General features: G+C 51.5%; 1 protein-coding gene and 1 non-coding gene across 2 annotated transcripts; one reads left to right on the top strand and one right to left on the bottom strand.

Annotated features, from left to right (window-relative positions):
• Nucleotides 1–793: 793 nt before the first annotated feature.
• Nucleotides 794–4,094, top strand: LOC100897152 (GPI-anchored wall transfer protein 1). The gene is made up of 9 exons (XM_029111127.1): nt 794–830; nt 939–1,076; nt 1,803–1,967; nt 2,048–2,236; nt 2,318–2,529; nt 2,621–2,835; nt 2,977–3,152; nt 3,332–3,584; nt 3,764–4,094. Exons 2-9 carry the CDS (start codon nt 1,021–1,023, stop codon nt 3,998–4,000), a joined length of 1,503 nt encoding a protein of 500 aa, XP_028966960.1. The 5' UTR covers nt 794–830; nt 939–1,020; the 3' UTR covers nt 4,001–4,094.
• Nucleotides 4,095–11,222: 7,128 nt separating this feature from the next.
• Nucleotides 11,223–12,505, bottom strand: LOC108864102 (required for excision 1-B domain-containing protein). The gene is made up of 4 exons (XR_003777097.1): nt 12,476–12,505; nt 12,105–12,196; nt 11,476–11,628; nt 11,223–11,348 (listed from the first exon to the last, which is right to left on the bottom strand). It is a non-coding gene; the product is annotated as a required for excision 1-B domain-containing protein (transcript).
• Nucleotides 12,506–13,741: the final 1,236 nt, after the last annotated feature.

The raw sequence follows: 13,741 nt of genomic DNA, 5'->3' as shown, positions 1-13,741 counted from the left end.
CGGCACCGGCGCACGAGAATCTCGAGTGTCTTTTGCGGTTCTACGATCCACGTCAATTGTTCACTAACAGCGAGTTTCCGGTCGGAGGACCGTGAAAAAATCCCACGCTCTTCGGTGTTCGACGATTCTCCGGTTGTCCCGTCGTCTGTAGTGAGCCGAAAGCTCATTCTCCCAGACGCGTGTTGGAAATTGTCGGAAGTGTTCATCAGGTCACCATTCGATGGATTCCGGGGGAAATTTCCTCACATTCCCGCCCTTAGTCCGATCGGCCCTCCTAACGGGTCCGGAATCAAGATCGGAATCTCATGGAGAATCCAACTGCGGCGTCTGTGCGGTGGCAGCTCGGGTGCTAGCGCGAAACCGCGCTGTGCAGGGATTAAGGATACGTACCGCCATTTTCGTCGGAGAGACAACGGTACAGGCTTGATTCACCAATAAGTACCGTGATATGAGTCACGTTGACGACAACCTAACGCCGGAGTGTTCTGAGGGCGACTGTGATCCTCGCTCTGGATGCCTCCGCAAAAATCATTCCCCGGCGGATTCGCGGTGCGGCTCTCCATGCGCACGAGCAAGTAGATCCACCGAGGAGACCTCGCAGCGACTCCTGATCATCTGGAAAGCTATTCAAGGCGACGGAATCGAGCCGGATGATCTGACTGCAGGTTGATCCGATACGTGCGATTTGTCCACGATCGTGGGGCGTCGTCAAGTTGTTGCTTCTGACAGGCGCGCTGATATCGAACACGTGCGACCATGTTTCGGCCACATCCATCGCCGAATAATTTTCTGTAGAGACCGCAACGATCTTATCTGCAGATACCGCCGAGGTAAACGAAGCCAATGAAATCTGACAACAGTTGACTTTGAGGAAATGTGAGTGCACCGATAAGAAGGAAGCTCGGGTTCGGTTATTGATTTTTCTTCTTCGTCTCTAGTAGCGGGAGTGCGTCCACCTGACACTGTGGGGGTGGTGCCGTCACTTCAGGTTAAGAAAAAGAAAGAGAATGAGTGAAAAAGATGTCATTTGAGTCCATGCACTTGGAAACGTGCTGCTCCAATGATGATGTGCTCAGGTACGTGACGAGAGCTCTCTGTATCTTGATTTTGGCAGCAAAGGTTCGAGTCTCCTCTCGTAGCTGATGATATACTTGCACAAAATTTATTTGCTCTCTCCCGCGTGCACATTCAAGGACGAGAAACATCAACGAGCTCTTGGACAGGACAATGAGGATCCAAGGAGCGATAGGATGGTTTCACGGTTTGAAAATCGCCTATCCGTGGCCAAGTCCCACTTGTTCATGTCTCGAATATCCCGGTCAATAAATTCCGAGACCGAAAACTCGAATGGCGGGCAGTTCCAACCGTGAGGATGAAACGTCACCCTGAAGAAAAGAGAATGATTGTAGTGCTCGAATCCTGCCCCTCTCGGTTGGGCTATCGTCCATCAAAGTTCTCTTCTTCGACCCACGGGATGGCTCGGGAGTCCTGAGGCCGTGGCTTGCCTTTTGACAGTCTTCCCCCTGTCGACAACCGACTGTCAATTGTTTCTTCCTGAGAGCTCACTCGGGTCAGATTCGACTCTCGAGCCCGAGGTCTATCATATGGGTATTATTGGGTATCCTCGAGCGAATGGGGCATGGGGGCAATGGATGTCGAGCACTTGCATGCGACGCGACGTCCGGAGAAGCGCGGTACGGGAAGATGCTCCAGTCTGCTGAAGGGGCAGATGCTCGAGCAATGTGGCCACCCGGCCTAGGAGAGCTTTTCACCGCAACTTCCAGGCGTTCCTTCTCTTGCAGGGCAAGCGGGGCTTCTCGACGTGCGATGCACGAGAAGTTCACGTCCGGGGGCGCGGGTTGTGAGTTCTACGAAGTGCTCGCCATCCTTGGAATCATAATTCTTAGTGTTTTCAATCAGACACTCATCCGGAGTCTTCTGAGATTCGTCTCATTCGAATGCAAATTGTGAGTTGTGTCTTGAGATGGAGGTGGAGAGTTAAGCTCTACGGGAGCGGAATACCGGGAATGATTGTATTTTCTTCTAGGCTACGATGGACGTCGGATGTGTTTCTCTTCTGTTTTCCTTCGTTCATGGCCCTCATGCTCCCCGAACAATTCACGAACATCTGCATGATCCTGATATCTCTGAACATAATGTTCGGGACGATGCTGACCTTCGCGGCGCATCGGAGAGCGAAGACGGCAAGAGTAATCCACGACCCTCCTCCCGAATGGTAAGCTTCCATCGTTACGTGTTCGCATCCGTGAGAGAGCTGAGCTCGACAATTACCAACACGACAATTTCCTTTTTGCAGCAGCGGGAAACTTCATCATCACTCGTATTTCATACCCCTGTCCTATGTTCGAGCTCTGACCGTGACTCTAACTCTGTACTGCATTCTCGCCGTTGACTTTCCGATATTTCCGAAGCGTTACGCCAAAACGGAAACCCACGGCTTCAGTCTCATGGATATTGGGGTCGGTCTTTTCGTCTGCCTCGCGGCTGGCTTCTCTGTCATCAAAAAAAGTTCGTGAAAAAGGGCATTTTGATCCACAAAGCAGCGTGGATTCTTGGAAGCAAAGATGAAGCCCTCGACCTGATATTTCAATTATTGCAGAGCAACGATTCCGCTCCGAGATGAAAAGCGCTTTTTGGATGATTCTCCTCGGGCTGCTGCGACTCGCGATGGTCACCTGGTTCGATTACCAATCACCGATACTCGAATACGGGAAGCATCTGAACTTTTTCTTCTGCTTTTCGGCGACAAAAGCGATTTGCGCAGCATTCTACGCGATTTTCCCAGAGCATTGGGACTTTTTCGTCGGTGCAGCGGTAGGCTTCCCGGATTCGCGAGAGATACTCAAGTTTGCTTCCATACAGAGGTCTCGATCGATTCTCGGTCTGACCGTGGGTCTCAGCTTCTGCGGAGATTAGGAAAACCAATGCATATGACTGAAGTCTATCTGATTGCAGGTTTATCTCGCTTATCAGCTGGCGCTGCAATCGCAAAGTCTCCACTTTCTGCTCCATTCATTGGATCGTGAGGGATTCTTGATGGCCAACAAAGAGGGTCTTGCGTCCATATTTGGATCCTCATGCCTGTTCCTGCTGACATCGGCCGTCTGTCAGAGATTTGTATATAAAGTCAAGTACGTTCAATGTTATGAAGTTTCGGTCTTGCTGAAAGCTACATGGTTTTCTGACCGGCGCGGCGTGCCATCGATCGTAGTGTGATTACACCCGAGCGGTCATATCGGATTTTCGTATGATGTCTCATCACTATTGACTGCTTTTCGCCCAAGCAAGTACCTACGTTATTTCCGTGCAGGAATTGCAAGTCCGAGTGGTTCTACTTCGTGTTCCAAATGATCCTCCTGTCATCATCATGCATGGCAACGGCGCTGCTCATGCACAATGACACAGTACCCGTTTCGAGGAGGCTGTTCAACCTGCCCTACAGTCTGTGGGTGCTGTCAATCTTCCTCATTTGTTTGATAATGGCCTCTCTAATAAGATTTATTGATCTCGTGTCGTCGTGCGGAGGTTACAATCTGGTGACGCTCCAACATCTGAACCCTGAGGTAGGTGGGGTTTGGTTTATTTTTTCTCAGCCCAATCATTTGCGCATCATAATCTCCAGGGATTGCAAGCTATCCCACGCTTCGGAACATAAACGAATGCATACTAGCGTCTCAGGAATCATTCAGGGTGGGAGAGGGTTGCCGCTCATCTGATTGACTTGAAGTGTTGCTTATTACAGGTGGACACCGTCGACGACATCGTGCAAGCGGTGAACAAAGGCGCAATTTGGATTTTCCTCCTCGGGAACATTCTGACCGGCGCGATAAATTTAGTTCTCAGCGGAAGCATTTCTACGCTGAATGCGAGCGTCTCTGTCCCGATCCTGATCGCATACGGAACCACTCTCCTCGCATTCGCGCTATTCTTCTTCCCGAAGCCCAAGGTCGAGACTGACCTCGCCAAAAAGTCTGAATGAGATCCACCGACTTTATTTTTGTGATGTACAGATACTAATAAATGCTCCTGTGAGGATCGGTGGAGCTCATCCTTCGCAGTCCGCCGGAACGCATCAGGAATCGATGATACGCCTCATGAAGACACGGAACTTTGTTCCGCGAAATTCTGATGGGAGCATCCCCTCTGATCGATTCCATACGGCGGGTCTAAGATTCTCGTGAAGTATATCGGCCTCTGCTAATTCGAGTTACTGTTGGAAATGGGGATTCCAATCAGATACTGAGGCTCTGAGCACTTTGGCTTAGAGAGCCGGGGTTCACCCCACTCGGACATCGGGTGCAATGGTCCTCCGATTCCAGGACCTCATCAATTAGCTGGACGGAGAGGACTTCGGCGATCAATCGATCAATCACGTACGAAGTGAGCTTCTCCCTATGACTAAGGGAATCGAGACGACATATATGTAGAAGGAATAGGTATAGCGTCTAAACAGCACATGGTCGCATGGACTCATTACTCATTAGCATCGGCCCCCTCCTCGCGGTCATCGATGGCGGTCCCGATCCGGTGGAAATCGGAGCTCCGATCCGGTGAAATTCCGTTCCATTGTCTCACTGGGGTAGCTCTCTCTCCGAACTTCATGGTTCCAATTACATTGGGGGTTCGCGCCGCTGGCGCGCTGGGAATCGTGTGCGCGGTCCAATTAGAAGTTGCGCCATCCCCCGCAGAATCATCGCGAGATCTTATCATAAGCAAATACAACAACTGCATCATCTGGTGGGCCTGCTCGTCTAATCGAACTGGAAACTGCATCCAGCGGTCGGGCCAGAGAAGAAAAGGTGACGGAATAGGCGAGCGAGGCAGCTTCTGAGGTCCTGGATCGAGACAATTTACCCTCGCAGAGAGCGGATGATCTCCCAACGCAAACACTGATGAATATCCGTCATCACAATGGAGCTCGTCGGAATCTTCGTTAAAAGAAATCGTCTGATTGTGCTACGCGCCGCCGTTCGATAAAGGAGAGAGGGGGACAAAAACGATGGAATTCGCATTGCCTTGTACCTCTTAAGCGCCGTTTTTAATCGAGGACCCCTTGCACCTGGACAGCAATCCAGCCCGACAGCGACATGGAACATACAAGATCACGTTCGATGGGAGTTCGATATTTTATTTCGGGCTCCAGACGGAACTCTACTCGATAGACGCTAAATCGAGAGCAATACGGAACCTCCGCGGCAATTGAGTTGAAGCTTCTCGGAATTGTTCCGCAATCGAGAGAGAGAGACGGGAGAAGCTCACGCTCTCTCTGTCTGGATCGACCCGATTTCTACCGCGAACTTTTTTCTCGCGATGCTGAGCCAGATTCCGCTGGCTCTAAACTCTGAACTCCGGAGGAATTCCAGTGCCATTGTGATCAGGGGTGCCGTGTCTGTCCCGCGAACACGGATCGATCTGTCATCCAGACTTACTGACTGATTTATCGGTTCGGACCGCTGCATCATATCAAGCGGAATATGTAATAAGGAGAATGCCATACATTCGAACGAACTACTCTATCTCGAATTCAGCCCCCGCCCCCCCATCTCGGGGAGAGGGGGGCTCGTTTGACGATCGCATGCGACGTCAGGCTCTCCGATTGGAGCGAACGCTCCGCTTGCGATGACCACCGGCAGGTTTGTGAATTCTCCCAGAGCTCCGCGCGCGAACGTTATCTTTCCGCCAAAAATTGAGGAAAAAACGGAGCGTGGTAGAACACCCGAGACGTTCTCCGGGTGTTCCACTTAGCGGTCCGACTGCAGGACTCGCTCAACAATTGCAATTTTGCGGATATCGCTGATGTTCGCTGCGATAAGCGTTCCTGTGGAGTGTCGTATGCGTTGCATCGTGTAACAGAAGTCAGGGGGATACGACGGCGAGGCGGCCACTCTATCCCCTCCGGGTTATGGCTGGCAAATGGTATGGAGAACGGCTTGGCTCCTTTTCGCGATTTTCCGGGAATAGGGGAAATTCGCAATGATTTTTCTCTCATCCAGAATGGAATCGATCGGATATGCCCCCTATATCCCCCCTATATATTATTTTCCGCAAGCTTTGATCGATCCCTACATAGGTCACAGCTCCACATCGCACAGCTACAAGCAGAACATAAGGAATTATAACAAAGGTTTGGCTACGGCTTCCATCGTGGCGAGAGTGGAACCCCCTCGCGCGGCCGATGGCCACGCTCCGGAATGCTTGTGTAGGCATATAGGTACATCAACAAGCCAGGTGAGCATGCTCACCGCGTATCCGAGAGTAGACGGTCGTCAATGAGCTGGCGTTTGGCCAGTGCTATCACCGGGCGCTCGACAAGCGCTACCAGGATATCCAGGCTGCGAGGGTCGATTTTCCCGGCGCGATCGGTGCGAGATTGAGCGAGTCTGACGCATGACGGGTGATCTGCCGAAAAACCCGAAACAGGATGCGAAACCGTACGAAGGATCGCTTTCCTCTTCTGGCACCAATGTGAACAACTTTAACGCGAGGGAGTGTTTGGGTCGGCGCATCTCGATCGATCGTGGCCGCGTCCCGGCCCGGGCCGGTGGCGCGCGAGAGAGCTCACGACGAGGAGGACTGTCCGCCGCTCCGAGAGCGTTTTTTCTGTGCCGAATTCATCCAAACGACTCCGTGGGGTTTCCACGGTGGTTTCGGTGACAAATATCTCATTTCAGGGCTGACGCGTGATCACTGCAGAGGTTTCGTTAAGGGAACAGAATGCATTATGCCCTACGAACCCGAAAATCTTCCTGGAACATGAATGTCCAATTTATTATAAGCATGAGCGCCATTGCCTCCTCGTGAAATCCCGATTCCTGACTCACGCCTAAAGCCAATTGGGAACTTCGACGTCCGGATGAGAAATTTCGGCTGGCTGGGTGTTCCCCGAACCCTTTTCAATGCTGCGAAATGTCGATGTTAGGGATGTTCTGAGTTTTGCACGTCTGATTAGGCGCATACGCCTGCAACCGACCGGTGGTCGAGTGGTTAGCGCGTTTGTCACTTTTCGAAGCAAACGTGCATGGCCGCAACGACGCCGCTCGCGCGGGAGGCGGTGTGGGTTCGATCCCTGCTGCCAGAAAAATATGCAGGTACTCGGCCTTGATCCTCCTAGGTACATTTGCTCTCTGGATCCGTCCTCGGGAGCAATGTGAATAACAGTACCCGGGACGTTAAACCTTGGCTGTGTGGTCTAGCCCGAAAAAGTTTGATTAGGCGTATACGCCTATGCATCCCCAAAGCGCCAAGTATCCGCCATACTGTGGAGTCAATCACAGTACGGACCGGAACGACGGTCTTTGCTTTTGTGCTTGCCGTCGTTGGGCTCACCTTCGGAGCCTTACTCTTTCACACAAAACAGTGCACATTGATGAATTCAATGCTCATTACGCTGGTTTATAATAACTCATCCAACGAAATTGATCATGCATCCAGCTGGAGACTGCGGATACACGCGAGGGATCCTGCTCGGGAAGAAGGATGATGATGAGAGCCTCCTGTGTCGGCGTCGGTTTCGGTTGGCGTCCCGTCGGGGAAAGACTCTCCATCAGAGGAGACAGAGCTGAGCGAGGAAGGAAACGGCGCCGGCGGAGGGGCGAATCGGAATGGCACAATTTGTCTTATTTGTTGGACGGCTCTCCTCCCGTCGTTACAGGACATCGTGATATTAGCTATTGTAAGTATTCGCCCACGGCTGCGAACTCGCTGAACGACGCTTCTTTTCCTTCCTTGGCCGGACCCGGTACGAAGCAAACGCCCTCACGCTGCGATGTGTACATATGTATTCATTCCTCTTCCCGATATTTTCCCCGTACTAACAGCACACAGATACTTTCTCTCGTATTCAGCGCTCCCCTGCGTATCTCCACATTTTTTCTAATCTACCGCATGAGTTTCTCTGAGATGTGGGAGAGCTTTGAGCCTCCCTCTTGTTTCCGGAAGTTTCCGAATACGTCTCGAGGTCCCCGATAGTTGTCTTTCGATGGTATCTAAACAGAATAAAGCTGGAAAGCACGGACTCTCACCTGAACGAGTTCCTCCTCCGAGGATTGGAGAGAAACATAAGTCGGTCGAAAAATATCCGCTGCGGCTCCCTCGACCCACCTCGGCTCCGACCGACGGCGAAGTAGCGCCGGTTGACGCCCGAGCTACAAAAAACGAGGATCTCTGGGATTTAGTTCAACCTGTCAGACGATATTCTATGATGGGTCTTAGTTTGCGCACCCGAGTCTATCCATGAGCCGGGTCGTGCGAGCCTGATGATATTTGAGCGCTCTTGCTGCGAGGTCGAGTAAACGAGCCGACTGTGGTAATACGAAGTTGCAGTTTTTGTTCTGAACTTGGGCTGAGGCCCTCCGCTGCCGATGCGTATCCGTTGCCACTTGGAGTATAATTCCTGGACGAGTTCGAATGCTGCACCATCCCAGGATAGTTCCTCCTTCGTATCACCGAACCCTCTCCCTCGGGAGGCATGCTTGATTCTTCGTATATGTATCTCTTGGAGCGTCGCTCGAATCTGTGGAAATTCCTCTCAGTATCGATGTATAGCGGATCAGGGAAGAGGGGCGTAAATATCACTCAGATAATTCCCCGTTCCAGTTGACGAGATCATTCACATTCTCCATTCCCATGTTCTTCCTTCAGAGGGCCGTCGAAGATTTTAGCCCTCTGCTGATCTCGGAGCCCACTTTCTCACGCTGCGAGATTTCCTGAATTCGTAATATCTTTACTGGTAAATTCATCATCCTCGAAAGCTGGAAGAAGGTGATCTTATTTTGTTCCCACTCGGTAAGACCTGATTCCAGCGCTCGCGATGAAGCCAGCGAGGGCTCTCGCCACGCTGAAGGTCATGGAGGTGTCGGTGGCACATTGCTCTGTGTATTTGCTGCGCGGCTCGATTAACTGTTCCCCCTGCTCACCCCTCACCTAGCACGGGAGAACGACGGGGAGGCAACTATCGCTGTCGACATGCCACCGTCGTTTCTGTTGGCTTCTGAGCCTTCGACGTTCCCGAGGCCCGACCCGGACAGCACCTCATGCATGACAAACACTTTTTGCCCGGAACGAGCTGCGCGCTTGTCCAGGGCCGGACGGCCTCCACTCTTTTCACGAGACACGTCGTCCGACGGAGCCGCGCATGCTCTCCGAGACTCTTCCGCACCCTCTGAAACCTTTAGACCCCCTCCGAAAATTCCCATTACCTCAAAATGCCCTTCCTTCTCTCCGCCTTTTCTGCCCCTTTTCGTCCCTGATAAGACCTTCTCGGGACCTTGGGAAGCCTGCGCCACTTCGGCCATGCCCCAATTCGCAGAGAACTGCAGCGTGTGATCCCACTCAGACATTCTCCTACGATTGAGATACAAAAATGAAGAAGCGTTGTCTCGCCACCGACCACGCTCCGACAGCTGATGGCAAGAATATGAGACCCTCCCTCTACCTCTACGCGGTCGTATATGTGTTCGGCGTCTGTGAAGAGGAATAAAGGGACCATTTAGGCAGGATCAGCGAGAAAAATTATTTTGCACTTACTCTGAGCGATTCTCACTGAATGAGGATCTCGAACTCACAATAATAACATCATTCTCGAATAGTCTCCGAGGAAGGTGAATAGGTGGATTTCGGATGGGATAGATAACTTGGAACTTTGAAACGCACCCGAAGCGTCAATGAAGACACGCTCCACTAGATGTAGATTAACGGTAGTTTATTCGACTTATTGTTTTACTTATTATTGTTTGTTTGTTGTTGTTGTTGTAGTTTCACTTCTTGTTGTTTCTTGGGATATGTTGCTCTCCTTGTGGATAATCGTCGGGATATGTTCCGATATTGAGTATTCGTAGGGGACTATACATCGCAGAGTCTGCAGACGCATTCGCTTGCTTTTTCGCTGACTGACTTGCCGGCTGGCTCGTCGCTGTTTGCGCTGTTGTATTTAGGTCTTATGATGATCGGGTGGGTATGTAGGGAGGTATATAAGTAGGTAGGAATTAATCGATCGATCGGCTGTTGACTTAGTTGATTGATCGGCGCATCCTATGAAGTTTTGGATCGACGGTATAAACAGATGAATCAGAGGCGCGTTTTTAAGCTCGCACCCTCATAGCACATGCTGAGAATTCAGGGAATATCGTCCTCGCAAGAAATTCTTTTCCTAAATTCACTCATCTATCGGGGTAGCAAGATCTGATTCTGGGAACAGCAATTTAATCAAGCCATATCTGCGGATGTGAGACACCGTCGTCCGCCGAGGACGCGGAGGAAGTTTCGGACTGGGGTGGGGGGAAAGTCTTGACACCTTGCTTTCTGGGCTTTGGGGCACCAGACATACCGTTCTCCCAAGGCTCCTTTCTGCTGGCTGGCTCGCGTTCCGCATCTGTCGAGTTCGACGACATGGCTCTGAGACGATAATTTCGTCTGGGAGTACCGTGTCTCCTCCTTACGCGTGCACTGAGAGGAGCTGACGAACTATCGAGTTTTCTCGCGGGGTCTAGATGCAGATGATACTTCTTCGAGCCAATTTTCCTCGTGTTTTTCTCCCGGCGCCTCCACATTGAACTCGTGTCGGTTCTGTCGGCTGGAAGGTTCCTCTCGGTGCCTTTGGAAGCTATGCTTGTTTGAACACACTGTGTTTTCTTCGTTGCGGCTGGTTTGAACAAGTGTGCCATGAAGTTGTCGTCCGATTCTTCTGATTTAGAGCTGTTGGACTCTGGTAATGATTTCATGATTTTGTCCCGTTTCACCGTTCTCACGGTTATCTTGCTGAAAACAGGCTTTTGAACCGTAGGCTGTCTCCGACCCTTCGATTTCCGTGAACGAGTTTCCAGAGGAGATTTTTTCTGTTTCCGTGAGCGTGTTGTCGGAGAGTTCTGCGGAGAATCTATGGACGGTGGAGTCCTTGAACCCATGGTAGGCCTTTTTCCCGAAACTTCGCCGTCAATCAAAGAAGTTCCCAGGGGTCGTAGTCTTCTCAATAAACCTTCAAAGCACTCCGATAAGGCCGCAAACATCGATAAACGCGATTGCGCTTTCTGATTTTATGAATTTGGACACTGACGTTTTTTTCTTATCATTCAATGGCTCGATTCGAGCGGAGCTGCCGACCACGAATGATCGTTAGGCGGGAGATTCGAAAAAATTCTGCTATAGCGGGAGTCTGTCTTCGCGGTCGAGTCGTCGATCGTGGAGTCCAGCGAGTCGATGAGGCTTCACGGGCCAGTCGTGCGTTCGATGCAGGTCTTTGCGGTCCCACGGTTCACTTCTGGGCTGTCTTGGAGCCTCTGTTCAGCGAGTCGTTTCCTGGCGGTCACTCGCAGCTTAGTTTTCTCGGCTTCCTGGAAACAAGTTCCGGGTATAATCGTGAAAACGGTGGACTTCTGGAACGGACCTGATTGAAAGGCAACATTTCTGAGAGGAGTTCCCCGAAACTTCCCTGAGACTTCGAGGGCATCGCACACGAACCTGCAAGTGCTGGATGACTGAGGCGAGTTCCGGATCGATCGGTCTGAATCCTCTCTTCGAGTTCAATGATACATGATGAATGAGTCATGGACCATTTGGTGGAATTGAGGAAAATTATAGTTGGGCGCGGACGCAAGGTATAATTCGTGCCCCCTGGAAAGGGAAATGGTAGGTCTTCAAAAATCTAATGAGACGCGATTCATCGTGTCTGACTGAATGGAGCAGTAAACGTCCCTTCCAGAATCGCCGCACCCGATTCCGTGTCCAGGGTCGCGCGTTGACAGTGTAGATATTTCGAGCGAGCCTCGTCGAGTATCATATTACTATTACACTTCTTGAACGCAGTGTTCCACGAACGGTTCGCACGTGGGTATTCCGCGGCTCCCGGAATAAGACCAGTGTTTCGAAACCCGAACTAGACCACCTTATCATGCGCCAATTTTTCTGAGATATTCATGAACGAGACAGGCGTCATAATGGAGCACATGGCGAAGAGGTCAGATAAGGTTTATCCAAGCTTGTTCTTTATATCAACAACGACATTCTTCTGCGGCGGAGCGGGGAGACGCGAAGCGTTTCGGGAGCATTTTGTAGGTGACAACTATGTATGATGCGTGGAAGCTACTCACTCGTGGAATAGATTATAGGTGTAAATCCGCTCCTCTTGAAGTGCCTTGAATTTTTGGAGCAGAGAGATCACGTCACCCTCGGCAACATCCAACTGGAAACGGGAAAAGAGAGCCTAAAGTTCTATTCCAAGATCTGTATGCTAGACCAGAGCTTGACACCAGGTCAGATTCGCGACCCAAGACTTCGATACTCGACGATGGAGGCTCCAGGGAGAGGAAAACTGGACGCACGCGGGATCTCCACAACTCAAAAGACGCTGCCCCGAGATCAAAATTCGGGACATTGCTTAGTGCGACCGCCAAGATGTAGATCCCCGTCCCTGGCTACCTGGATCAGTCACAGGAATAATGACCAATTAATTCAACCGTACCTTGCTTCTCACAGTGTCCAAGGGATACATCCTCTTCCAGTGCCGACCGAACACGGTCTGGACAGGGAGAGCAGTCGAGCTCTCTTTTATTCGTGACATACGGCGCATGCGCCGCAGCAGGGGGGCAGACCTTTAATTTCTCTAGGAAGCCGGCTCCAAGAACCCGGGCTCTCACGTGGAGAGTTGCGCCCCCAGGAGTCGCGAGGGCGCCACATGAGCTGCGGGAGGATGAATTTCCGCAATGGGGAAACCGGCTCCCGACTCCCGACCTCCCTTCGGCTCGAATAGAGTGATATCACGCCAATTGATGGCACATTGAACTGTGTCCAAACGGGGGCCGATGTGTTTCGCGAGGCTCCGCGACAGTGCTCTCTGATCGACGCACTGGGCTCGAAAGGTAAATCAGAACCGCAAACTACAATGTTCTAAGACTTTCTTCAATACATGACAATCATTGGATCCAGGAAAAAGGAATACGTCGTAGAGACCACGACGTTCCAACACGAGATTGCATTTTCAGGAGATGAGTTCACTGAATGGACTTTGGGCCAGGGAAGGAACGGCACCGGCGCACGAGAATCTCGAGTGTCTTTTGCGGTTCTACGATCCACGTCAATTGTTCACTAACAGCGAGTTTCCGGTCGGAGGACCGTGAAAAAAATCCCACGCTCTTCGGTGTTCGACGATTCTCCGGTTGTCCCGTCGTCTGTAGTGAGCCGAAAGCTCATTCTCCCAGACGCGTGTTGGAAACTGTCGGAAGTGTTCATCAGGTCACCATTCGATGGATTCCGGGGGAAATTTCCTCACATTCCCGCCCTTAGTCCGATCGGCCCTCCTAACGGGTCCGGAATCAAGATCGGAATCTCTTGGAGAATCCAACTGCGGCGTCTGTGCGGTGGCAGCTCGGGTGCTAGCGCGAAACCGCGCTGTGCAGGGATTAAGGATACGTACCGCCATTTTCGTCGGAGAGACAACGGTACAGGCTTGATTCACCAATAAGTACCGTGATATGAGTCACGTTGACGTACAACCTAACGCCGGAGTTTTCTGAGGGCGACTGTGATCCTCGCTCTGGATGCCTCCGCAAAAGTCATTCCCCGGCGGATTCGCGGTGCGGCTCTCCATGCGCACGAGCATGTAGATCCACCGAGAGGAGACCTCGCAGCGAGTCCTGATCATCTGGAAAGCTATTCCAGGCGACGGAATCGAGCCGGATGATCTGACTGCAGGTTGATCCGATACGTGCGATTTGTCCACGATCGTGGG

The sequence above is a fragment of the Galendromus occidentalis genome, unplaced genomic scaffold, assembly GCF_000255335.2.
Source record: "Galendromus occidentalis unplaced genomic scaffold, Mocc_1.1 scf7180000077302, whole genome shotgun sequence".
Classification (NCBI taxonomy): Eukaryota; Metazoa; Arthropoda; class Arachnida; order Mesostigmata; family Phytoseiidae; genus Galendromus; species Galendromus occidentalis.
The sequence above is the reverse complement of the archived record's forward strand: the minus strand, read 5'-3'. Positions and strand labels throughout refer to the sequence as shown.